Consider the following 25,000-nt stretch of genomic DNA (forward strand, 5'->3'; position numbering starts at 1 on the left):
AAAGATCGCAATGCACAGCATAGCAATCCTTCGCTAACAATTTTATGACTTATGGGCTGCGAATAAGACACAAATAAACAGCACTAGAAATCTATAGGGGACATTACTTAATTAGATGGATTTGGAAGTTATGGGGGTAGGGCCCGTAGGGGGGCATTTGAGAGACGAGATATTTCTGTATACTCTGTTCATCCCTTGCGGCGATATGTAGTAGGGACGCATTCAATAGTCTAAATCAAGACATGCTAAGGAGGCCTAACCACCCCCCCACCACCCGGGCAGAAGCAGATACATAAGTTTCATAGCTAGTCAGGCGCCCCTTGGGTGATGCAGTTACCAAGTACTATAATCAAGTTAGGTATGAATGCAAAGCCTAGTAGGCCTAGTAGGTAGGATTTTGAAATTAATGGCGTTAGTGGTCTAACTAATTGACTTAGGATAAGAGTAGTTGGTTTTCTGACCTACTTGTTCTTTATTACCCTACCTAGATCACATTGTCTAGATCATTACGAAATTATAAGGTCCGCTACTAAATCCTCAATTACTCGCTCTATATTTATATATCTTTCATCTCCTTTCTATTTTATGAATGCATAGTGCTCCTGGGGTTATCGCTATATCGGGGGCCATAATTATTATAGATTGGATATAACTTATAAAGACATTTGGAATTAACTAATATCATGTGCTGCTTATATATACTTACTCTACTTTTATACTTTTATTACTATAGTTAAGTACAAACGAACTGTAGTTAGACCCTAGTTCTTTTAATAATTAGTACATCTTTACCTTAGTTCCTTTTAATAGTAACTATATTAGCATCCTTTTAGCATATCATTATTTACCTAGCTAGCAGGTGTCTACCCTAACAAGTAGCTCTTTTATACTTGGAGTTCTAGTGGGGCTAAAGGAAAGTGTTAAGCTTCGATCGTAATCTAGATCCAACTTAATACCGTTAGTATAAACCGTTACCTATGGAGGAGTAAAAAAGCGGACTTACTGGATTATATATGCTATATAGGCTAGTAGATGCTAAAATACGTTCTACTCTGGTACCTCTTGTTTAGGGATAAGCGCTAGAGGATACGAAATGCCTATCACTATCCCTCTTATTCACTAACCTTGTCCAATTAAAGGCGGCTATACTACTAATCGTAACATTTCTGATCGAGACGGAACTACTTGAATGGTCCTACTTTATTACCCTAGGAGTACTGGGAAGAAAGGAACCAGGCATAGAAAAACAACATCCATGGTTAACCAGGATATTATAGTAGTGGTAGATAAAGTATGTATAAGATAGATCGTATGGCTGGGTCCTATATGCTCCGTTAGGAGCTGACGACTTCTTAAGTAGTAGGACCGATCGCAGGAGAAGATATATAGAGGATATCTTGCTCTTCACGCTGTTCCTGGGCCCTGAGAGATAAAATACCCCATGCGATCGAATCGTCTTATTCGCCCAGCATATTAGATGTTTGTGATAGAGTTCAGGTTCTAGACAAAGACGAACTAGTAATGTGTGGATCTTCATGTAATAATATGAGCAGTCCAAGAGGGCAATATAGTACCAAGCAGTGCACATGCTGCCTAGTCTCCTTCTGTGCCGCACATATCCATGTTTAGCCCAGAATAGTCTCTTTATATACCATCGTATAGCCTTTCTTGAATCTAGGGATTCGTTAATACCGCATTAGTAGTATCTCTATCGAATCATTGCTGAAAAGGAAATAGGAAGAGGGCCAAGGAAATAAAAATAAACAAGTCATGATAGGTACTTTCGTTGAGACTGACTGTCCGTGCCCACTAGTGAGTTAACTACCGGGGTAACTGCTAACTAATCTTCGGCCCCGAAGGTCCCCCCTCCATTCCTAACTTTTTCATCCTCTTCCTCCATTATTTCATTACTCCTAGCCCGCGCCATGGTGCGCCCGCGAGGTCTGTCGAGTGCTTCTGCCACTTCATCTGTTCCCGACCAGGACCAAGTATGTCGCCCTTCCCCACGTACTCGCCGAGGTTGCCGCAATAGTTAACACATGCCAGGAACTGGGGAGTATGTACGATTACCTCGCCAAAGTCATCCTCCTGGGCCCGAGCGGCGCCGGAAAGTGAGTGACCCCGTGCAACGATCCCAGACTCTGGCTGATCTATTTTCAGGTCCTGTGTACTCCATCGGTTCGTGAAGAATGAATGTACGACCACCGCTTCCCCTGTTCCCCTGTCTTGGCTAACCCCCGGCCTCTTCTCCCAGGGCGCGTTCTGTCGTCACAAACCATTGGTGTCGAATTCTCATCCCGCATTGTAAAGCTGGGATCGGGTTCCAGACGCAGGCGGATCAAGCTACAGCTCTGGGACACTGCTGGGACCGAGCGTTTCCGATCCGTCTCGCGTTCCTACTACCGCGGAGCCGCAGGCGCGATTCTCATCTACGACGTCGCCTCCCACACCTCTTTCGCGTCGCTCCCAACCTTCCTGATGGATGCGCGGGCACTGGCCTCCCCCAACCTGACCGTCATCCTGGCGGGGAACAAATCCGACCTGACAGATACCGCGCCGCAATCCGACTTGGTCGACGACTCTACTCGGCTCCCACCTACCCCATCCAGTACGTCGAGCAAGCAATCATCACTGCCAATTGAAACCAGTAGCTCGGTTCGGTCGGCGAGCCATTTGGGGTCGGGAACCAGGATGACTGCTACCTGGGCCCCCGAGGGGCGGGAAGTCAGCCCCGAGGAGACGTCGCGCTGGGCCGCCCAGTCTAATATTCCTGTTGCCGTCGAGGTATCCGCCTTGACGGGGGATGGTGTTGAAGAAGTGTTTAACCGGCTGGCGCGTATCATTTTGACTAAGATTGAACTGGGCGAAATTGATCCGGATGACCCGCAGAGCGGCATCCAATATGGAGACGGTGGCCTTTACGGTCACGGCACCAGTGACGGCTCGAGCATCCGAAGCAGAGCTACGCTCGAGGACAACGCCCTGCCCCTTCAACGAAGAACCCCACGGCGGCGAGGCAAGGGGGGTAGCACCCATGGCTGGAGAAGCGGGATGAGAGAATGGGAGGACGTGTTTCGCTTGGGCGGTTCTCAATCGCGGAGGAATCGTTGTTGTTGATCTACAGATTGACCAGGATTTTTTTGGCGACTGGTCTTTCGTTTTACTTCTTGATACCCCCTCTGTTGTCGTTCGTTTAACATTTCTACAGATGCTGGTGATGGCGCCTCTGGGATGGGCGCTTCTGCAATGAAGCCAATTGGATCATTCATTTCCCTCTCCTTTTTTTATGGATTCTGACTTGCCGCCAGAGGGTTGTTGCAACTTGCCTAGACACACTCACGCGTCGATGCCGGCGATGAGAGTCTTAATGCCCTTTCCGGCCTTGACCTCCTTAAACGCCTGCTCAGCCTCCTCAAATTTGACGGTGCCAGTGATCAACTTCTTCACATCCACCTTGCCCGAGGAGACCAAGCCAACTGCCAGCTTGTAGTCCCCGCTTCCATATCTGAAGCTGCCCTTGATGTTCAACTCCTTGGAGCAAGCCGCCATGATCGGAAACTGGATTTCGCTCCGGCCCATACCGCCCTGCACATACGTGCCGCCATTTCGCAGGACGTGGATACCCGTATGCACCGAGGGTTCCGCACCCGAAGCATCGATCGCCACATCCGCACCAGCACCCAGTCCATTCTCTTCCTTCAGCCGATCAGCGTTCATCATTGCCGATACTTTGCCCGGCAGAAACGTCGCTGTCACCGCATACTGCTTGGCAAAGTCTAGGCGAGGCTGTTGGATATCCACCGCTATCACCTTAGACGCCCCAAATGCCGTCGCCACCGCGCAGCAGAGCAAGCCCACGGGGCCGGCGCCGAACACCACGACCGATTGGCCGGGGCTCACGCAGGCCTGCCGGACGATATGCACAGCCACGCTCAGAGGCTCCATCAGAGCTCCCTCCTGCAGAGACAGATGATCGGGAAGCTTATAGCAGAAATCCTCGGGCAGCACATAATACTTGGCTAGCGTGCCATCATAAGGCGGAGTAGCTGCAAAAGCCATGTTCTCGCAGAGGTTGTACTTGCCCGCCTTGCAGGGCTCGCACCGGCGGCAGGAGATGCCGGGCTCCATGGCGACGCGGTCGCCGACCTTTAGGGTGGTGACTGCGGACCCGACCTGGCTGATAATGCCGGCCGACTCGTGCCCGAGAACCATGGGGTCCTTGACGACGAATTGGCCAATAGCACCGTGCTCCCAATAGTGTACCTATGCCGGGTTAGTTGCTGCGGCGGGTCGTGCAATTGATGATACCTACATCGCTGCCACAGATCCCAGTGTACTTGACGTTGATGAGTACATCATGGGGGTTCTTCAAGTCGGGGACTGGGCGGTCCTCGTACTTGACCTGATGGATGCCCTCGAGAATGAAGGAGAGGTTCTGCCCCGCCATTGAGTGATTGATTAGCCGGGAGATGAGGGGAGTGGATCAGGGATAGATCAATAAATACCTTGGCAGTTTGGGACGACATGGCTGGGGAGGAAAAGAGAGAGAGAAGAGAGAGAGAGAGAGAAAGATGAAAGGAAGAAGAGAAAGGAAAGAGGGAAAGAAATAGCTGGTAGTAGACCAAAAAAGTGTCAAGTGATCCATGTTGGCTGTCGATTTAGCCGCCTTTTACCCGTGTGCTCGTCACCAAGGCGGTGTGTCCAACGGGTGACCTCCTGTGTAACCGACAATTATTACATGTGGTACTGGGTTATCATCATCCACCCCCAATGCTCCCCGCCAATGCTGTCGCCCTCAGGGCGCTGCGTGGCTTTAGAGCAACTCCGCCTTCCCTGCACTTCCGACTCTTCAGTGTCTCGACCGTCCGCCGGAACGAAAAGCCGCAGCAGTCGTTCAAAAGTCAGCTGTATGAAAGCACCCAGCAACGACTCAAGCGCGAGCGCACCGAGCAGGAGCGATTCGCCCAATATCAGACCCAGGCCCCTGGTGGTCGCTATGCCGCCCTGATGTTTGGTATGCGCTTGTACCCCAGACCCGGAGCTTCCCCATCCCCGCTGACGTCGGTCCAGCCTTGGTCTTTTTCTCCGGCAGTGCGTACTATCTAGGGTCACTTAAGCCGGCAGCTCTCCCCAAGTCGTCAACAAGCTCGCTTGCAGATATCGACGCTCCCCAACACAATGTCTCGCCCTCCAACCTCCAGGCGGCGTGGGCGGATTTCATTGATATTCTCGGTAAGGAGAACGTCTCGACTGCGCTCGGCGACTTGGAAATGCACGCGGGCTCGGATTGGTCATCTTACTCACACGGGAAAAACGAAATGCCGTTTCTGATTCTATATCCGTCGAGCACGGAAGAAGTCTCTCGGATAATGAAAATCTGCCACCAACGCGTCATCCCCGTCACGCCATACTCGGGCGGCACGAGCTTGGAGGGCCATTTTGCCTCGACCAGAGGAGGCGTATGCGTTGATTTCCGTCGTATGGATCGCATACTGGGGCTTCACAAGCGCGATTTGGATGTGGTGGTGCAGCCGGCCGTCGGCTGGGAGGACTTGAACGAGGAGCTGTCCAAGGAAGGATTGTTCTTCCCCCTGACCCCGGGCCCGGGGCCATGATCGGAGGCATGGTCGGTACCGGCTGCTCCGGCACAAATGCTTATAGATATGGGACCATGCGTGAGTGGGTTCTCTCGTTGACCGTTGTTCTCGCCGATGGAACAATCATCAAGACTCGACAGCGGCCTCGGAAATCAAGTGCTGGCTATGATCTCACCAAACTATTCATTGGGAGCGAGGGTACCCTCGGTCTTATTACGGAGGCTACGTTGAAGCTCACCGTGAAGCCTCAGAGTCAGAACGTTGCTGTTGCAAGCTTCCCGTCCATTCACAGTGCGGCCGAGTGCGTGACACGGGTCGTGGAGGCGGGAATCCCTGTCGCCGGATTAGAGATCTTGGACGATGTGCAGATGAAGTGCATCAATGCCAGCCAGACCACCAGCCGGCAGTGGAAGGAGTCGCCTACCTTGTTCTTTAAATTTGCCGGCACCCCCGTGGCAGTGAAAGAGCAGATCGGGCTAGTGCAGAAGATTGTGTCTAAAGCCGCCGGCCGATCATTTGAGTTCGCTCGCGGAGAAGAAGAAATGCAGGAGCTTTGGAGCGCTCGCAAGCAGGCGCTGTGGAGTGTCATGGCGATGAAGAGGAGCCCTGATGACCATGTCTGGACAACAGACGTAGCAGTCCCGATGAGCAAACTCCCCGACATCATTGAGGCTACGAAAGAAGACATGACGCAAAGCCGGCTGCTGGCCGGCATCTGTGGCCATGTTGGAGATGGCAATTTTCATGGTGAGCTTATTTTCCGTGTCGTGAAGGACTCCGAATCCAGCTAATTCGCATTAGCCATTATTTTGTTCAGCGACAGCGAAAGGAAGGTTGCTGAAGGTGTCGTCCACCGAATGGTAAAGCGGGCCGTGGAGATGGAGGGCACAGTAACAGGAGAACATGGAGTTGGCCTTGTCAAACGAGACTATCTGGAGCACGAACTGGGCGAATCCACCGTGGATGCCATGCGCCGTGTAGGTCTCATCTACAATACCTGTCTACAGTCATGGAGAACATCAACACTAACTATCTTGAACATTTTTCAGTTGAAACTGGCCTTCGATCCACTCCGTCTGCTCAACTGTGACAAGGTGGTCCGAACGGAGCGGCCCGCGGCCGGAGAAGTCAAAGAATGGTAATTGTCGTTGTCCTTCGGGGCTTCGAGTTGACCTTTCAGTCCGAGCTTTCAGAGCCGGATCGGTCATGGTGCCGATGTCGGTGCCTTTTATGATGACGGCGCTTTTCCTCATCACCTCCATCGCTGTGGGACTCTCCACTAGAGCGTCGTTCGTGCCGACGGTGTGGCTCGACATGATCTCTGGCGCTGTTGTCGAGTCCCTGTTCATACTCCTGAGATGGATAACCAGTATTTCCATACGTATCATAGTCTCGCTGTGTTCTGCGTGCCAGGTAGGACGTCAATACATGATAATTCTTCAGAATAAACACCCACTCACCGGTCATTACCTTCGCGCATGTAGCTCCGATCAACATAACTGTAAGCCTGACTTTGCTCATACTCATAGCGCTTCGTGTGCTCGTATTCCCGGCGACCACCATGGTAGATCTCCCGTCGTTCATGTTGATGGTGACCACCCTCCTCACTATCGTCTTGCTGTTGTTGCCGGTACTCCTCCCGTCTATAGCGCTCCACTGGGGGATAATCGTCGCGCGGCGTTGGAGAGCGTTCATAATACGCCGATTCGCTCTGATATTTGTACCCGCTGTATGGAGGAGGTATTTCCGTATCGTGTCGATCAGAATCGTCTTGTCGAGGGTGGGGTCGGACATGCTCTTTGTGCTCTTTGTGCTGTTTATGCCCCTTGCCATGTCGGGTACCGTGTTTTTCGCCTATGAGGGACTCGGGAGTTCCTCGTCCAGACTGGGGACCGGCCTCATCGAGAATTATATCGCCCATTCCCCCAACGAGCCCACCAACTAGGCCTCCCAGTGCGCCTCCTCCGACAGCCTCGGAGGCAAGCTTCTCAATACCGGCATCACCAGACTGATGATTTCCACCATGCTTTCCTTTGCCCTCCGGAATTACGAAGGTCTTGCCACATCCACGTCCAGAGTCGTGCACCCCTGTTTTGTGATTTTGCCCTTGAGAACGCCGGCCCGGCTCAGCTGTTTATGCAGGATGTCCTGCTCCTCCTCGGTCTTTCCTCGCCACCATTTCTCGACTGTCGAAAACATGATTTGGCGGACATTAGCTGCTCCATCATCCCCATATTCACGTAGAGCAGGATGATGAAACACCCCAGATATAATCCTGTTCAAGGTTCGGTCGACATCGACATCCTCATTGTCCCAGCATTGCATCAGTTGAGGAACGGTCCACTTGACCACATTCGACGCAATGCGGCCCGCGGGCTCGTTGAGGACATTCGAGAAGTGGTCCTTGGAAAGCATGGAGTGTGTCGGGTCTGATGCAAAGTCGTCATTGAAGACAACATGTTGCTGCTCTCTGCTGCTTTCGATTACTTCCGAAGAACCGGTCTCGAGCTCGGCTTTGACATGGTTGATGATCGGGAGAACGTATGGTGCCAGGATAGAGAAGACGAAGACCGCGATTTGGTCCTGAATCTACTCAATCAGTTCGGGTAGGACTGGTATCTGTTCAATGGTCTCATGGATTGCCTTCAGCAGTTCATCGTGCCATTCCAAAACTGGGTAGACTTCCTTCTGAACGTTGTCCAGGTAGCGAGTCCACTGTTCGGGTTCACGAGGAGTGACTTGCTTATTGGATTTCTGCGCAATATCGGCCTTGGTCTTGAAGTCATCCATCTGGTTTGCCTGGCTAGCACTGTTCCCGACCAGCCCACTCGGGATGTTGCTCAGCAAGTCCTGCAGGAAGCTCTCTGACGGGCTTCCGTTTTGCGATTTTTGGGATGATGTCTTCCAGTGATTAGATTTCTGATTGCATGGTTTTATCTGACAGCTCCCCTAGCACGGAGTGGAAGAAGTCGACTCCGCCAAATGTACCTGTCACAATGGGATAGACATATTCGCGCGCGCCACGGACTTGAAGCCTCGTATTCTGATCAACGTGGGGAAACACTTCGGTTTCACCAATCTCAATCAGGCTCAGCTCTGTGTAGTTCGAATGCGCCGCGTAGTCTTCCAGGCAGTGTAGACCCGTACCCATCAGTCGAAGGGCTTCATGTAGATCTTCATCCTTCCGTGACCGGGCATACCGACGACCCAACTGGATTGAACGACCCAGGACTCGACGGACCAATGCCGCTGACGTGGGAATCCCAATATCTTCCGATGCGATGTAAATTTTAGGCCTGTATGGATTCTCTCCATTAGTCTAGCCTTCTTGTGGCAGGGTGAGCGCATACCTGTGCGCGGATCTACTGCAAGCTCTCGCTCTCCGTCCACAGGACCTCGGAGTCGACAATCGTAGCAGCGCGCATCTTCGCCCTCTGCATATCCGAAGGGGTTATCGATGTGCTCGGTGGGCTGATAACACCCTAGGCGCTCCGTCGTCACCTCGAATTCTCGAGTCCCGAAGCTGGTCACCGGGCGTCAGCAAACAATCTCTTCTGGTTATTCCGGACTGGTTTACCCAAAACTCATGAAGCCCAGCACCCAGACCAAGATCCGGATGGCTTCAGCGCTAACATATTTGACGGTGCCTACATCAACGGCCTGGCTGTAATCCCGCAGCCAGTTGCCAAGGTACACGCGCTTCACATCCAGCTTACTGAACTTCCGGCCGCCTGCCACTTGGGCTAGGAAAAGCGTTAACAAGGCATCTTCGATATCCCCATGGCGCCAGTTCTGGCCTTCGATGCAGGAGAGGGATGGGATATTTCCAGCGCCGAAGCCATGGGCGTGGTCGGAGCTGAGGAGCACGATTAGGAGGAAGAAGCACCAGGTCTGCGGCATTGTGTTTTGGTTGTTTTCTTCCAAGTGTTGTTTGGTGGGTTGTGTTTTCCTTTTTGTAGGGGAGGGGAATCCCATCCCCCTCCCCCGAACAGCAAAGGTCCGGGGGGGGTGAATGTTAGTGGCTGGGCGTGTGTATATGCAATGTGGTGAGGTCGCGATATATATACGTATGGTTACATAGTAGAGACAATGGAGAGTTCAGGGGGATACAAGCCATCACTTGACCAGACAGAGGTATAGCCATACGGAACCAGGACATTCGATCTAGTCATAATTATTGGCTCTGCCAGTACTACATTGGGCACAATACTCCGAGCCTACCGCATGCGGGCCTCTCCCACCGTCTGCGGCCTCACCGCTCCCCAACCTTATCTTTCCTCCTCTCTCCCACTCACCATCCATTCAGCTCTCTTTCTTCCTCCCATGCAGACATATTCTTTCACACCCACTTTCTGTCTCTACCTGGCTACATCTATCACTCTGGCTTCCTGACCGGTTCTCACCTTCCGACCTCCCCTCCGGAACTTGTCTTGCCCTTGTACCGTGCGCATATCCGAGGAGTGCTGATCCAGTGTTGTCTTTGATGGTGTCGCATCGCTTGAGTCTTCCCCCCAGCCCATCGCTCAACAGTCTTCGACCCACCCGTCCGTCGCAAAGCATACTGGCTCCTGCGTGCCGCCACCGGCCGTCTTATCGTCTGACACCACCGATTCGCCGTTGCAACAAGCTGACCCGAGTGACCACCATGCGCCGCGTAATTCATCTATAAGACACCTGTTCCCTAGAGTTAGCCGCTGGAGGACGGGCATTAGTGTTCACTGCTGGTGATAATGACCCGTACAGACATCCACCATGCCCATGAAATGGCTCGTCCGATTTCACGGAGTCGTGCCTCGACCGATTCCGAGTCGCTGTCGCACTCGAAGAAGAATGGCCTCCTAAGCGCTCCGAGAGTCTCCAACACCGAAGGCCAGTGGACTGCTCTCCAGAATGACACCCATCTGATGCCTCATGCTCCACTTGATTTGGATGGCGCAGCTCAAATTTTGGCCCCGTCCCCTGCCCTCTCCGAACAGTCGCATTCCCCGCCCGATACCAAACGTCGCAGTTCAAGGACCTCGAGCATTCTTATGCCAGAGATCGGCGCAGGCGGACAATCATGGAATCAAGATTCTCATCATCTGATGATGGCGTCCGAGTTCAATACATCCTCTGATGGACTGGACCATCGACTACAGAAGGGCATGTCAGCCAAGACAAAAGTTCACATCAAACCGATACTCCGGAGGATGTCCCGGGATGATGCACCATCGGCGTCAATTGACCTCTCTCGGTCATCGACCGAACAGGACGGGTTAGGCATTTATTGGAACCTCGATCGAGATCGGCGCCGGAGTGAATCGCTCACGGGAAGTACATACCGAAGAACAGCATCGGGTTTACATCATCGGTCTACCAGCGGGACATCTCAATTTTCCACGGGCACCGGCTCGAGTATTAGCAAGCCGGGGTCGCAATACGTCCATCCTATGCGGCAGATGCCCAGCGCGTTCACACCACCACTAGGCCAGTCGTATCAAGCGTCGGCCCATGAAAGCGACCTCGAAGATGGTAGCCCCGAAACCGAATCTTCAGCGTTGCCCGGTTCGGAGACCCAGCGCAACCCGATGTATGCATCTTCGTCTGGGCCACCCCCACGACTGTCACTACACATTCAAGATGATTCCTTTACACGATTGCCGGGGATTTCACAAACCAACATCGCCAGCCGGCCTTCGTTTGGCTATTCCAGGGACAACGGGAGTACCTTGGACACCGCGTCCCCAATCTCGAGGACGTCTCTTGACTTTGCCTTTCGATCGCGCACACGGACCAGCACCGACCCCGTTTCTCGAGCGGCTGCAATCCAAGCCGCTCGCCAAGCGTTCGAGGAGAAGGAAGCCGCCAAGACTCGCCGGTTTGAGAAACAGCAGATCAAAGCAGAAGAAAGACAAACGCGGCGTCGGGAGAAGCGACACCTGTCCCCAAACCGCGAGTCGCTGCCTGTATATTCTAGTCATGAGATGTCCGAGAAGGCCAACCGGCCCCCGCAAGCCGGCACTCCGAAATCCCATGAGCGCCAACCCTCAGCATCGTGGAAATCCCAGTCAAAGAGCACCTGGATGCTCTTCGTGACGTGGCTGCGAACACGGGTGTTTAAGCTGCGACGGAAAGCACGAAAACTTCGCTAGTTTCCCCCTTTTCTCCATTTCTGTTCATAGCCTACTAGCGAGCGCGTTTATCTCCTTTCTCTTCGGGGTCGGCGACGGGCGTCTGGCCATTTGTGGCCACTCTTCCTTTTTTTTTTTTTTTTTTTGTGCACAGCGCTCTTCTTTTTGGGTGGGGGAGTAACTACATCGCAGGACGATGATCGTTTCTTAAGACTCGGACAGTGTCTGGTTATTCTCTACAATTCCAACAATCCAATCCAGTTCAACGCTGCAGTTACCAAATCTCTTATACTCAACCCCACACGTGACCAAACTGCGCCTTGTGCGCTTCTGCTTCCCGTTCCTCCCTTGCCCTTTTCCCCTACGGCGCACAGCGACAACCACCACCACCTTGCTAGCTCCACACCAGCTCCTCGCGCTGCGTGGTTCCGCAAACACCTTCCTCCTCCCCCCCACTCGGGGAGTCTCTTCCCACCAGCCACCATGGTGTACGACTGGGCGGGGAAGCGGGACATCTGCTACCAGATGTATATCCAGGACAAGAAGGCCCTGGAGGATATCATGGAGCACATGCGAACCGCTTATCAGTTTTCACCGAGGTGAGTTGACACCTGCCTGCTATCCGAGACTCGCCACTAAGGACATCATGTTCTCTTCACAGCAAACGCGCTTTCCAAAACCAGTTCAAACGCTGGGGGTTCCCGTCGAAACAGAACCCTGCTCACAAAAATGTCGAGCTCGTTGCGCGAATCAAACAGCTCTGGGAAACGAATACAACACAGCGCGACATGCTGCGGATCTTGAATGAAGAGGGCTTTGATATCAAAGAAAGAGAGTTGATGCGTGTGCGTGCAAAGAATCGCTGGCTTCTCCGTGTCCCCAATGGGATGAAGTCCCAGTCTAACGCTGGAGCGCGAATGACTCACTTAGAGGACGCAGGCTTGCTTGCACTACAACAGGAAGTATACAAGAATGATGACGGGTTCGACGATGACAACTCCCACCGTCCCGAATCAGCTGGTAATCATTCTACATCGCCTGGTCTGACGCCCGAGGTGATCGCGAAACGCAAAGAGCGCCTTGAACGTCTTAAGACAGAAAGTGCAGAGCGGTGGGCCTCGAGAAAGCGTCGCCGTCGTACTCGTGGGTGGGCTGGTTTGCCGGCGGACCCTCCGGGGCCTCCACGCTTTCCATCGGAGACCACGATTGATGAGAGTAAGCAGTACCTCAGCCTGGATAACGCCATGTACCGTCAAGTGCGGGATCACTTCCAGCGAATCTGCGAGGAGGCCGGTTTCATTAAGAAAACAGCGGCAGGGCCGGAGCGGTGGCAGGCCGCCAAGGACCGATTGATTCAAGAATCCTCCCATCTCCAACAAGTCTTCAACGCCGAACCAAACCAACGCGATGCTAAAACCCTTGCCCTCGATGTGGTCTGCACGGACGTTACGAAACGCATGAGAACATTGGAGCGTCGAATGACGATAGCGGAGGCCAAGAACGCCCTGGGAATCAATCCAGAGGAGAGCCGCCAGATTCGCAACGCATTCTATGATATTCTTAAAGCGGACCACTTTACTAGCAAGCTGGAGGCGGGCGATGAACACTGGCAGGAGATGAAAGAGCAATGGATCCGGAATTCTGAACTTCTGCAGCGGATTTTAGCACCGGGTTTCGCAGAACCCGGCCACACTACTGAACTGAAGAAGGCCTTGGAAGTTCTTTGTCGCGATGTAATGAAACGACTTCGCGACGAACAGACGAAACGAGACCCTGCCCGCAAGCGATCCGGAGCACGCACTGAGTCCCCAAATCCCCCACTCACCAACAATCCTGTTGGGAACATGCTGGGCAATGGGATCAGTAATGGAATTAGCACTCTTGCATCCCAGGCGCTTGCGAGTGCGCCTATGAGCGGAAATGATATTGGGGATATGCAGATCGACCCTTCTCTACTCCAGGCGGCTAACGACCCATCCTTTTCAGCAAGTGCCCAGCATGATACTGGCAGTGCATTTGATTACGTGGACCCCATGCTCAATCCAAACTTGCTTCATACCCCGATCTATCTACAAATCAGTCCCCAGAGCCAGGTGCCGGGGGTAGCATCCAAGACCTGGGCGGAAAAGCTAACGACCAGGACTATCGACGAGTTGAGGCAATTCGTTGCTGCTCGGTATCCTTACTCAACGATCACCAAAATTGAAGGCATTGATCGGGATGAGCAGGGGAATGTGATCCCATTTCTCATTGACGAAGACCATGAATTGGACGCATACCTGACCCATGTGCATGGAAGAAAGGCGTCACTGGTTTTGACTTTGGGCCAGATCTAGGGAAGAATTATTTCTGTACTGGCTGCTGCGAAACCATCGCACTTATTCACGGGCTACATGATCTCGATCCGCTCCGGATATCATGATACACCCAATAATTCACATAAAAATGCTCTTCTACCCGAGCCGAAATAAAACATGTTCCACACCCCCGAGAGATTATAGACATCTTTTGTACATCACTCCTGCCAATACTATGTACAATGATGCCGGGAATAGGGATAACCACTTTTGTAGGATCATGGTACATGAAAGGGAGGTTTCATAACTGCTAGAAGCAGCAGAATTTCACTTGGCGCCGAAAGACTGAACCACGTTCCTAAAGAGAACGCTCATGGCAGGTAGAGAGAACGAGGGCGTGCTCCCAAATACACTTTCCAGCCCCTTGGCCTGTGATGAAGTATCCAGGACGGCAGGTTGTGCGAAATTGCGCTCATGTCCCCGACTGAAAAGGCTCGTCAATCCAGCATTGAGATGATGGGATGAATCCCGAGGCTGGGCACTTTTCTGGGCTGTTGTTTCCTCGCAGCCTAAGCGCTGCACATGAGCTGCCGCATCGATGACAATGTAGTCGCCAGAAGAGACATCCGAAAGCAATGCGAGTGGACGGTTTCGTAAATGTTCCTGGAATATCAATTGGAAGGACGGGACATCGTAGATGCGCATGTGAGATCGATTCTTGCGCCGTTTCTTGCTTGAATCACCCGAAGAACCATCGGCTCCCCGAGCTGCAACTGCAAAGGTCTGATTGCGAGGGTTCACGGCGAGGAGCTGGGGGTTTCCGGAGGCGGAGGCACCAGCCGATTCTGATGACTGAATGACCCTGACAATATCGTCGACTGTATCCCATACAGTTACCGAGTGAGTGGAAGAAATGATCAGATATTTACCCAGGAAGCTCATCGCACAGGGCTCGCCATGGAAAGCCCCAGTTCTTCGGTACTGTACCGTACAAGTTCGCACATCGATCAGAAGGACAAGACCGCCAGTCGCAGCGGATTCTGCCGAAAGACAGATGGCAAGAACAGACCCATCCTCCGAGAAAGCGAGGCAAGCCGTGTCAAGAGATGTGGTTTGGGCGCCACTAAGGAAACCCTTCAAGTCAATGAGACCGCGGCACTTCCATGTATCTAGTTGCACATGGGATTCATCGTTTGTCTTCAAGCCACTGCGATGTCTGGCAGTAGGGCACCAGAAACGAACAAAGGCATCTTCACCGATAGTCGCAAACTCATGAGCACCCGGACGGGACACAAGTCCCAACAGGGCGGAGTGGCGACAGTCAGTGAAATGGGGTCCATCCACGCGTGTGACCAATTCCCAGGTATCAGAGGAAGCGCTCCACTTCCAGAATTTCAAAAACACCTCCGAGCGACAAAGCTTAGCGGAAGCAACGCCTGAGACATTGGAATCGACGGCCTCGGTGTCTTGAGAACGAGGAGTCCAGGTATCGGTAGTCGCTAACCACTTGCCATCATGCGCGACATCGAGATATCTGACATCTGGTGCCAATATTGGAGACCCTTCTGGCCCAATGCTTAGAGTGGTGGCGTTAGTTCGCGTCAAAGCCTGACGCGAAATATGGCAATTGGAGCGGATGTCGTAGGTCTGGAGCACGGCGCGACTTGCCGGCTGAGAATCATGTTGGGAAGATTGATGGGATGCTGGGACAGCAACAAGCAATTGTTCTGGGCGTTGCGGATGTAGCGCAGCAGCAACCGGCGAAATGGTTGAAGACGGCTCCGGACACAGCTGCAGTCCGGTAATGGTGGCAGAAGGCTGAAGTTCTCGGGCCGACAAAACCATGACCGAGTTGTCTGCCAGTTTCACCACGTAGGAATCGCCGTCTGGGGAGACCACAATGTTGCAAACTGGCGAGGAGAGGTGAGGCAGGAATTGCTTGCGGCCCGTATCCAATTGCCATAGGACCATGACCGACTCTTCTCCCCCCGACATGATATAGTTACCTGAAAGGGATGGTTAGCAAAACGAAGAAAAGAACGGTTCTCTCAATACCAATGAGTATGAGTACACATACCATCTTTTGACCAGCGCACAGCATTAACAGGACCCCGATGCCAATGCAATTTCCGAACAACTGATTTCTTTTCCGCATCGCGGCCGCTCTCCTGGCCAAAAAGTGTATTGAGAACATCTTGGTAGATCAAAATGGAACCACCACTTTCTCCCACGGCGAGGTCGAGCGGATTAGAGCCATGAAGTGTGTTTTGGGCTTCTGGCGCACTGTCCCGCAAATGGAAGCATTTCGCATGCACCGGAAGACTCGCCTCTTTCCAAGTATATTGTACAGACTGGATGCTCTCAAGATCCAAGCTCGTGGTGGTGCCCATAATCAGATTATGGCCATCTACCGCAACGATGACTCGACCCTCTCGAGCAACTGTGAAGGCACTGATTCTCTTGGCGGTCTGCATCACAACCGCGCCCTGAAGCTTTCCATCACCCAGAGTATTCACCACGATCTGTCGCTTTCCTTCCTTCTGCTGCAAGGAGAAGAACAAGATATCAGAGTGATCGGCGCGTTCGTTCACAATCAAGTCACCCGCGATGGCCAGACAGTCGGTGCCCCAACGCGCCAGCCGTTTCCCAGACTGCCAATGCCACTTGGTCACGAAACCAGAGGATGTGAAGATATAAAGATGCTCAGGGTCGACCGGACAGATTCGGAACCCAATGACCTTGTGGCCGGCTTCCACTTGCAGAGTACGCAACAAGCGCGAGGTAGCGGTTGTATAGACCTGAACAGCGGTTTCGAGCCCGACAAAGAGATAACTGTGGCCGAGGTGGTTAGCAGCATGCTCAAGAACAGCCCAGAAAGGCATCACTCACGCCTCATCGGGGGTCACCAGAGGGTCCAGGTTTGTGTAGCGTCCACCCACCGGACGAGTAAACAGCCATGGCTGTGTCTTCTTGGGTTGAGGATCCGATGACTGGACGGCAGGCACGTCTTGCGCCTGGCTGCCGGACTTGTCGATCGAGACGGAGTTCTCAGAGAACCGACGTCGCTTGACACGGTCCTCATTGGGAGTGGGAGTTTTTTCAGAGGCGGCATCGCTGAGCCGAGAGCGTTTCTGTTTCCGTGCAGAGCCCGCCATCTTTGTTGCGACAACTACATGAAGCCTTTCCCGTAGACTTTTTTTTCCTCTTGGAGGCGGATTCAGGCGGCAGAACCGAGAAATATTACATAAGCAGGACCCGTGATCGGGCGAGGGTAAAAAAAGCATCTCCCTCTTCCATCATTCAAAATCGACTCAAACCCTCGTTCAGCATGATCATTCCCGTCCGCTGCTTCTCCTGTGGCAAGGTATGATGAACTAGTCCTCCTTGAGAGATTCACTCACCAGCCACTAACTCACGCCCTAGGTCGTCGGCGACCTGTGGGAGCGCTACTTGCAGCTGCTGGATGATGGAGTCCCCGATGGGTGAATATTCCAAGCCCCATTCTGTCTGGTCTCTTCTAACGTGCTCAGCGATGCTATGGACCAACTCGGCTGCCGCCGCTACTGTTGTCGGCGGATGATCATGACCCACGTTGATCTGATCGAGAAGCTCCTGCGGTGAGTCTAGCTAGTCGTTGACGCAGTCCTGTCCGAGCACCACACTCATCATCTCCTGCATAGGTACAACTCCGCCGAGAAGGATCGGGCCAAAGCCCCCGTATAATCCTCCACGATCGCCGGACTTTTCCTTGATAGAGCCCTAGGGTCTGACCTGGCCAATCGTGAGTGGAGGAGCAACAAGACAACATTGTCGGGATGGACAGGTCCGTCCATCCATGCATTACTTCGGCGTTGGATCTGGCGTTGGGCAGGATGTGGTGTACTGAACAAGCGCCGTGATGCCCTAAGCGGCATAGTCCGGGGGCTCACCGCGCGGGCGCTGAGTGGCCCGAATGCATTGCTCGTCACGCCCCGGCGCCTAATCATGATTATTGTTCCCCATTGCCAATACATTTATTATCTTTCTCGATCAACATAGTCTACCTAGGTGCCTAGGTAGTGATAGGTGGTCTGAGCTGTTAAGCGGGGAAGGAGGCAGTCAGCTCAGCTTTCTGTCTTCCTCTCTCTCATCCTTCCTCCCCCCATCCCCGAGTAGGATGGCCGTCCAGTCCCCGCCGCCCGTCGTGTCCTATCGCGTCGAGTCGTCGATCGACACTCTCGCCACTTCAGAGTCGTCGTCAAATGGCGCGGTCAATGGAGCTCTGGAAACGAAGAGTAGCGAGAATGCCCAGCCAGAGTTGACCGTATGTGCACGCACCAGCTGGCCCTCGGTCCGTCTCTGACAAAGGAAATACTAGATTCGAACCTCGCCTACGTCTCACAATAGATCGGACGACGATGAGCCGCCCCAGTCGGTGATTCATGCTCCGCCGGGATTTGGCGACTTCGTAAGACCCTCAGCAACGAATATGGGACATTGCTTACCAGAGCCCCTTCTACTCTAGACCAAGATGCAGGTTGAGCCGGCGGGTGCGGCCGACGAGGAGGAAGAACAGTTACCAAGCTCAGGTCTGACTGGCTCGACGACGGTCACGGATACGCCCAGGCGGGTGCGTCGTCTCATCCCACAAACACACCGCAGTCTACTGACCGGTTTTAGTATGGCTGCAGTCCGGTGTCGCCGCCGCCGCTCACAACGACGATCACTGCCGCCAAAGATTGGTCGGACCGCGCGACGCCTCGGGCCCAAACAAGACATGAGTTTGAAGAAGCCGGGCGACGTACTCGTTCAAGCAGCCTGGAAGGTATGCGATCCCCCGGATGCGGCAGGCTCTCCCCGTTACTGACCCAGTTTGAAGATATACCCGAAGGTGCGCAAGTTGCGACTACAGCAGGACAACGAATCTGACCGTTCGCTAGGCAATTTTACCGGGAAAGAAGCCGAAATCAATGCGTTAAGGACGGCCCTCGCCGAATGCTGGACACTTTGCAATACGCTGGCTAGTTTAAGTTATATCAATCGAGAACGACTGCTCAAGTCTCATGAGGACGACATGCAAGAGGATGCGTGGCGATCATGTTGGCGGTTGTGCCAGAAACTATACGACACGCGTGACGATGATTATGCATCGCAGGTGAATCCCACCCTGGACCTGTGCCGAGACTTCTGTCAAGCGTTATTTGAAGTTCGAGTCCGCGATAGTGACCTGGCGGACTCGGTCTTGCGCGTGAGCTTTGAGCTCAATAATCACCTTTATAATACGCACGACCGCAATCTGCCCGACGCGTTTCGAGAAAGAACGTTGGATTTTTACATTACCTTGTGCCATCGACTCATGAAACAACGAACCCGACTAACCGAAACCGACTCCCTCCTCAGCGCGTGTTGGACCCTAGCGGAGATGCTGTTTAGCATCCGCCAGAGCAAACGAGAGGGCAAACCCCTTGATGAAGATCTGCTCGGGTCTGCGGTGCAAGCATGCTGGGAGCTCTGCGACATCTTCCGCGAGGGATGGACGCTCCACAATCTGCGCAATTCTGATCGAGGGACCCCGCGGCCCAGCCAGACAACGTTCACTCAGGCATTCCATCAAGCGACCCAGTCGGAGATGGACTTTGTAGATGACCCCTTGGGCCAAGCGGGCAACCCCGAGACTCCCACGACCATATTCGAGGATATGGCAACGATCTCCCCGGATGAGGCGCCGGTACCAAATATCCTTGTGCTGGGGCATGGCAGCGGACACAGCGCGCATGCCAAATGGTCCTCCAACGCGTCGAGCATCTCAGAGAAGTCACGATCGTCTGGGCAGACAGCATCGTCCTCAAACACGGTGACTACCGTGTCCGAGGACCCCAATTTCATACGACTCAAAATCCTGATCACCAAAGCCGCCATAAATAGTGGCTATCAACGGGGCGGCACGCAGAACCTCTCGGCCTTTGTCAAGTCTCTTTCGTCCGATGCGTTCGGGGCGGCGCCCTGGCAAACCGCATTGCTGAAGAACTACCGTAAGCTGGTGACCTTTGATCCCGCATTCCGCACGGCCGGCCAACAAGCCCGGGTCAGCGCGGTCGACGTCGCACATGCATGTCAAGCGATGGTGCACGGCGGGCAGTATTCGTGGCTGCGCGACCTGTATCGACTGGTCTTCGGCTTTCACATGGAAGAAGCGATGGGGCGCAAAGGGGTCATAATCCAAACCTAACGCCGGACCATTGTAGAAGGACGGGCCAACTCACATTATACTCGTACATAATAATAATGGCCTCAGGGCACAAGAGTGGGTTGAAACTGTCTCTCACGCTATCTCGCCTCGGCTAATGAAGGGGGTCCACCGCGGAAACAATAATCTAACATGGCTCCATCGGTTCGGAGGCTGTAACTATGTGCACGAAATAATAAAAATAATTCAATCAGCGCCAACCATGGCTGGTTGCCCTTGTCCGGAGTATCTTATTACCCTCCCATGTCGACCAAGTGGTATGTGCTGAAATTCTCATTTTCTGATGGTCGCGTGGGAGTGGAGAGTGGTGGATATAGAGACACCCTCTATTCTCTGCTGCCCCTGACGATCTCTCAGAACAAGAGGACATAGGTATGTACACTTCTTGAATAATCTCAAGATCGGCTTCTGGGGTTTTCTAGAAAGCTTCTTCTGCCGGCATGCCATGCACAGACAGACAGACGTGCACGATCTACTAGTTAACTACAGTACATAGTACAGTACGCCTCTTGTAGTAACTCAAACCAACCCCCAATTCTGGAGCATCGAGAGGAACCGACCTCAACCCGTGCAAGGCTCCCGAGACAAATTGGTGTTCACAAACCGGCGCAGGAATTTCCGCTCTGGCCCCTTGCACATACTTACTACCTCTTCCAGAGGACGGCGGTTGGGTCCGAAAAAAAAGCATCGTTAGGACAGGCCACGCGAAGTGAGCTCGGTTTCATCCACTCTGTTATCCTTGGATGCGATGGTTATCCACCTGGGCGAGGTCGTCGCAGACACAGACTGCTGACGTTGGCCAAGACCGCGCCAGGGGATGGACTTTTTTTGCCCGATTTTTTCTTTCATAATCAAAACTCCACTTGGTAACCCTGCGGCATCGTGCCTGTTTAATTAGAGTTAAACGCTTGAGAGTTCGTTTGCAGAAGGAGCCGTAGTGGCAAACTAGTGGAATTTTCTTTTTCTTCTTCAAAAGCACTCCAACGTGAGTGGTCGAGGGGTTCTCGGATGGCAACTGGTGTAGCCGCCTTCCGGACGCCGATGACGACGGTCGAAGCAGTAGTCAGAGGAAAAAATGAGGGGAGAATCTGGAGGCCGGAGAAGGGGTAGCGGGCAAAGTGGTGGGGCTCCACGGCCTCGTCGAACAGCGAGCCACTCCGAAGCGGCCCTAGGTGTCGGGATTTAGAATCCGCTGGCCCAGCGAAAAGATTGGGCATGCCCGCCGCCGCCGACGCCATCCTGCATTGGCAACCCCTCGGGGCCGCCTCGGCATGTCGTGGAGAGTGGCTCGGACACCTCCGGGTCAACCTACCTTCTATGGGCCACGGCGTTGAAGAGGACTGTCCACGTCGGACCGGTCGCAGTCGGCCATCGGAACAACCCGGCCTGCCCTGGGAGGGCTGACCAGGGGCATCAATCCCGGTGGGGTGATTCGTGGGACTCCCAAGCCATCTACGACATCGCTTTGGCCCGTGAGCTCCACCGGGCTGGTGGATCATCACCAGGAAAGTTGTGCGTTCTGTTGGTCTTTTTCGTTCCAGGTAGGGCAAGCGAGACTAGGAAGAATATCGGCCACTGAGGATCAATCATCCCACTGCTGCGATCCGTGATGTGTTGCGCCCTGTCGCAGCGCACCGCCGCCACCGTGGCACCAGATGAGATTGACTTCCGATGAGCAGCGGCTGTGGCTTTTGGTCCGAAGGCGGCATACTTTCCTTTGCCGGGCACTGGTCGGAGCCGCAAGAGGAAAGTACGGCATGCACCATGGGTCGTCACGCCACACACGCCTTAACCTCAGGGACTCCCACCGACCCACCGTAGCGACCCACTATTGCGTGCCAAGCGGCTGCTTTAGGAGTTCGGCAGCGAATGACGCTGGTCGGACGTAGAAGGTATGCCGCCACGCGGCTCCAGCGTCGTCACTTGGGGGTCACAACGCTGGCGTTTGAGTCGTCGGCGGCTCATGAGGCTCCACGCAGTGAAATAAGAGGGGCGGAGACCCCCCGATTCTATTATCGGCCGGGCGCAGAGGATGACAGGTCACGAACCCTGAGAGAGGGCCGGGAGGAGGGGGAGGGAAGTTCTAAGAATAATCAATCGGGAAGGATGCAAAGAACAATGAAGTATGTACCTGTTCATTGTATCGGGAAGGAAGGCGAGTGCGGGAACGGAGAAAAGCCGGGGAGCGTAGGTCAGCCGGGGGAGATGGCCGGGGGGGGGGGCCAAGGGGAAAAACAGGCAACTCGGCCGGGACGGGGAGCAGTCCGGGGCACCCGCACTTCCTTCACTGCGCGGACTGTCTTCTACCTAGGCCTCGATCTATACAGACCAACTGTATTCTCTTTTCACTGTGCTTTGAAATATTCGAATAACGAACGATGATATTATTCACTACCACCACGATTAGTCCTCGTACTCCTATAGATTCCCTCAAAGAGGCTAGTAACCCGTCCCTTGCACCAATCACTATCCCACTCAATCCTGCCGTCTCCGCCACGCCCCACTACAGTAGTCCCGGAATTTTCAGCGCCTTGGTTCGGGGGGGCGATCTCCACTCGCATGTGGAAGTGGTTGCATTTTTTTTCTTTTCTTTTTTTCTCTTTCGCCGGGGTTGGTTGGGTTGCGAGATCTATAAAGGAGGGGGATGCTGCCCTCCCCCGGATACTGTTGACGTTGCATCCCCTACTTTCCTTTCTCTCATACCTAATACATAGTACAAAAGGTGTCACCCCACACCCTTTTGTGTTATATCTTTTCCCTCTTTTATCCTTCTTGTCCCTCCTGGGTAGAGTGGTCAAGGTTATCAACCGTCCAACATGTGGACAAACGCATCCGGCTTGCGGGGCCGCAAGCTCCGTCTCGCCATCACCTTCACCTCCGTCGTAGGCTTCTCCCTCTTCGGTTATGATCAAGGCTTGATGTCTGGTATCATCTCGGGTCCCATGTTCACTAAGGAGTTCCCGCCGCTGGCCACGCCTTCCGACCCGACCCTCCTCTCCCATGTCTCAGTCCTCCGCGGTGCAGTGACCTCCTGTTATGAGCTGGGTTGTTTCTTTGGTGCCATCTTCACCCTCACCTACGGCGAACGCATTGGCCGTACGCCTTTGCTGGTGGCCGGTGGCCTCCTAATGATTCTCGGTACCGTGATCTCCTCCGCTGCTTTCGGCCCCCAGTGGGGTCTAGGCCAGTTCGTCATCGGCCGTGTCATTTCCGGTGTCGGAAACGGTATGGATACGGCCACCATTCCCGTCTGGCAGTCCGAGTGCTCTAAGGCTCACAACCGTGGGTTCCTCGTCTGTTTCGAGGGTGCCATCATCGCCGTCGGCACCTTCGTCGCCTACTGGATCGATTTCGGTCTCTCGTACGTGAACACATCGGCCCAGTGGCGCTTCCCGGTCGCCTTCCAGATTGTCTTCGCCATCATGGTGAGCGTCGGCGCTCTCATGTTGCCCGAGTCCCCGCGCTGGTTTGTCATGCGAGGCCATGACAAGGAGGCCTGTGAGGTGCTGGCCATGCTCAACGATAGCCAGCCCGACGCCGAGGATGTGCTCGCGGATTTCAACCTGATGAAGGCTGATCTCAAGGCCACCGAGGGCAACAAGGCCAGCTGGAAGCAGCTGTTCACCTTCGGCAAGACTCAGGAATTCCAGCGTATGATGATCGGTTGCTCCGGCCAGTTCTTCCAGCAGTTCACGGGCTGCAACGCCGCCATCTACTACTCGACACTGCTTTTCCAGCAGAACCTGCACATGGAAGGCAAGCTCTCGTTGGTCCTGGGCGGTGTTTTCGCCACGGTCTACGCTCTGGCGACGATCCCCTCCTTCTTCATGATCGAGAAGGTGGGCCGCCGCAACCTGTTTTTGATCGGTTTCCTGGGTCAAGGTTCCAGTTTCATCATCACCATGGCTTGCCTGATTGATGCGAACAAGCAGAACTCCAAGGGTGCCGTCGTCGGTATTTTCCTGTTCATCGTCTTCTTCGCCTTCACGACTCTGCCGTTGCCCTGGATCTACCCGCCCGAGATCAACCCGCTTCGCACCCGTACCATGGCGGCGTCGGCCTCTACTTGCACCAACTGGATTACCAACTTCGCCGTGGTCATGTTCACGCCCGTCTTCTCTTCCGCCAGCCCCTGGGGTATCTATCTCTTCTTCGCCCTGGTCAACTTTATCGCCATTCCTTTTGCTTGGTTCTTCTACGTTGAGACCGCAGGCCGTGATCTGGAGGAGGTTGACATCATCTTCGCCAAGGCCCACATCGAGAAGAAGTGGCCGTACCAGGTTGCGCAGGAGCTGCCCAAGCTCTCCGTTGAACAGATCGCTCAAATGCAGCAAGAGCTGGGCCTGGATATCCAGGACCTGCACGTCGCTTCTGAAGCCGAGAAGGTGGAGATCGCCACGAGCAGTGGCGATAGCGACGAGAAGCATGCCTCTGATTAAATACATACGGGGTGTCATCTGCGTCCGGGCTATGATTTGCTTCGGAGTTCCATCCTGGAGACGGAACGCAGGAGACACTCTGATGGATAGTCGAGTGCCTCGATCCTCGCATGTCTATATTATTTCCTTGCTATTTGAATGATCATGGTCATTATGTCGGCATGTGATGGTGGTCAATCACTGCCCTTTTTTCCTATCAGATACCTTTTTCTTTTTCTTATTGGCTTTGTATTGTCTGATGATTGTTGGGAGTGCTCTCAATCGCGAGCACGGAATTGGGTAGCCTGGATAAAACATCCTCGCTAATTAACTATTATACCTTTAGATCTAG

The 25,000-nt window shown here is 53.6% G+C and overlaps 11 protein-coding genes across 11 annotated transcripts; 7 read left to right on the plus strand and 4 right to left on the minus strand.

The window, feature by feature from the left end:
• Nucleotides 1-1,925: 1,925 nt before the first annotated feature.
• Nucleotides 1,926-3,117, plus strand: N7510_010230 (putative Ras family GTPase (Rab4b); the record flags this gene model as incomplete). The annotated part of the gene is made up of 4 exons (XM_056982155.1): nucleotides 1,926-1,988; nucleotides 2,047-2,111; nucleotides 2,161-2,195; nucleotides 2,255-3,117. 4 exons carry the CDS (start codon nucleotides 1,926-1,928, stop codon nucleotides 3,115-3,117), a joined length of 1,026 nt encoding a protein of 341 aa, XP_056829991.1.
• Nucleotides 3,118-3,342: 225 nt separating this feature from the next.
• Nucleotides 3,343-4,447, minus strand: N7510_010231 (NAD(P)-dependent alcohol dehydrogenase; the record flags this gene model as incomplete). Its single annotated transcript, XM_056982156.1, has 2 exons — nucleotides 3,343-4,263; nucleotides 4,313-4,447. Coding segments are annotated over 2 exons (1,056 nt in total), but the record flags the coding sequence as incomplete, so codon positions are not given.
• A 323-nt stretch (nucleotides 4,448-4,770) lies between these two features.
• N7510_010232 (FAD-binding oxidoreductase) lies at nucleotides 4,771-6,739 on the plus strand (the record flags this gene model as incomplete). Its single annotated transcript, XM_056982157.1, has 5 exons — nucleotides 4,771-5,014; nucleotides 5,071-5,581; nucleotides 5,662-6,344; nucleotides 6,399-6,574; nucleotides 6,647-6,739. The coding sequence occupies 5 exons, from the start codon at nucleotides 4,771-4,773 to the stop codon at nucleotides 6,737-6,739; spliced, it is 1,707 nt and encodes a 568-aa protein (XP_056829993.1).
• A 314-nt stretch (nucleotides 6,740-7,053) lies between these two features.
• N7510_010233 (Het-C domain-containing protein) lies at nucleotides 7,054-9,497 on the minus strand (the record flags this gene model as incomplete). Its single annotated transcript, XM_056982158.1, has 6 exons — nucleotides 7,054-7,605; nucleotides 7,662-8,180; nucleotides 8,241-8,516; nucleotides 8,572-8,867; nucleotides 8,948-9,120; nucleotides 9,175-9,497. 6 exons carry the CDS (start codon nucleotides 9,495-9,497, stop codon nucleotides 7,054-7,056), a joined length of 2,139 nt encoding a protein of 712 aa, XP_056829994.1.
• Nucleotides 9,498-10,327: 830 nt separating this feature from the next.
• Nucleotides 10,328-11,728, plus strand: N7510_010234 (uncharacterized protein; the record flags this gene model as incomplete). The annotated part of the gene is made up of 1 exon (XM_056982159.1): nucleotides 10,328-11,728. The coding sequence occupies one exon, from the start codon at nucleotides 10,328-10,330 to the stop codon at nucleotides 11,726-11,728; it is 1,401 nt and encodes a 466-aa protein (XP_056829995.1).
• A 767-nt stretch (nucleotides 11,729-12,495) lies between these two features.
• On the plus strand, nucleotides 12,496-14,043 carry N7510_010235 (uncharacterized protein; the record flags this gene model as incomplete). Its single annotated transcript, XM_056982160.1, has 1 exon — nucleotides 12,496-14,043. The coding sequence occupies one exon, from the start codon at nucleotides 12,496-12,498 to the stop codon at nucleotides 14,041-14,043; it is 1,548 nt and encodes a 515-aa protein (XP_056829996.1).
• A 288-nt stretch (nucleotides 14,044-14,331) lies between these two features.
• On the minus strand, nucleotides 14,332-17,159 carry N7510_010236 (WD repeat protein; the record flags this gene model as incomplete). Its single annotated transcript, XM_056982161.1, has 3 exons — nucleotides 14,332-16,010; nucleotides 16,082-16,836; nucleotides 16,894-17,159. 3 exons carry the CDS (start codon nucleotides 17,157-17,159, stop codon nucleotides 14,332-14,334), a joined length of 2,700 nt encoding a protein of 899 aa, XP_056829997.1.
• A 173-nt stretch (nucleotides 17,160-17,332) lies between these two features.
• Nucleotides 17,333-17,727, plus strand: N7510_010237 (DNA-directed RNA polymerase core subunit RPB10; the record flags this gene model as incomplete). Its single annotated transcript, XM_056982162.1, has 4 exons — nucleotides 17,333-17,368; nucleotides 17,428-17,486; nucleotides 17,535-17,621; nucleotides 17,685-17,727. 4 exons carry the CDS (start codon nucleotides 17,333-17,335, stop codon nucleotides 17,725-17,727), a joined length of 225 nt encoding a protein of 74 aa, XP_056829998.1.
• A 433-nt stretch (nucleotides 17,728-18,160) lies between these two features.
• Nucleotides 18,161-20,212, plus strand: N7510_010238 (uncharacterized protein; the record flags this gene model as incomplete). Its single annotated transcript, XM_056982163.1, has 5 exons — nucleotides 18,161-18,307; nucleotides 18,362-18,451; nucleotides 18,509-18,613; nucleotides 18,664-18,874; nucleotides 18,924-20,212. The coding sequence occupies 5 exons, from the start codon at nucleotides 18,161-18,163 to the stop codon at nucleotides 20,210-20,212; spliced, it is 1,842 nt and encodes a 613-aa protein (XP_056829999.1).
• Nucleotides 20,213-21,120: 908 nt separating this feature from the next.
• N7510_010239 (uncharacterized protein) lies at nucleotides 21,121-21,996 on the minus strand (the record flags this gene model as incomplete). The annotated part of the gene is made up of 2 exons (XM_056982164.1): nucleotides 21,121-21,670; nucleotides 21,866-21,996. The coding sequence occupies 2 exons, from the start codon at nucleotides 21,994-21,996 to the stop codon at nucleotides 21,121-21,123; spliced, it is 681 nt and encodes a 226-aa protein (XP_056830000.1).
• Nucleotides 21,997-23,046: 1,050 nt separating this feature from the next.
• Nucleotides 23,047-24,669, plus strand: mfsA (glucose-inactivated glycerol proton symporter STL1; the record flags this gene model as incomplete). Its single annotated transcript, XM_056982165.1, has 1 exon — nucleotides 23,047-24,669. The coding sequence occupies one exon, from the start codon at nucleotides 23,047-23,049 to the stop codon at nucleotides 24,667-24,669; it is 1,623 nt and encodes a 540-aa protein (XP_056830001.1).
• Nucleotides 24,670-25,000: the final 331 nt, after the last annotated feature.

This window comes from Penicillium lagena, assembly GCF_028827675.1.
Source record: "Penicillium lagena strain IBT 129212 chromosome Unknown utg000007l_segment0_segment0, whole genome shotgun sequence".
Lineage (NCBI taxonomy): Eukaryota > Fungi > Ascomycota > Eurotiomycetes > Eurotiales > Aspergillaceae > Penicillium > Penicillium lagena.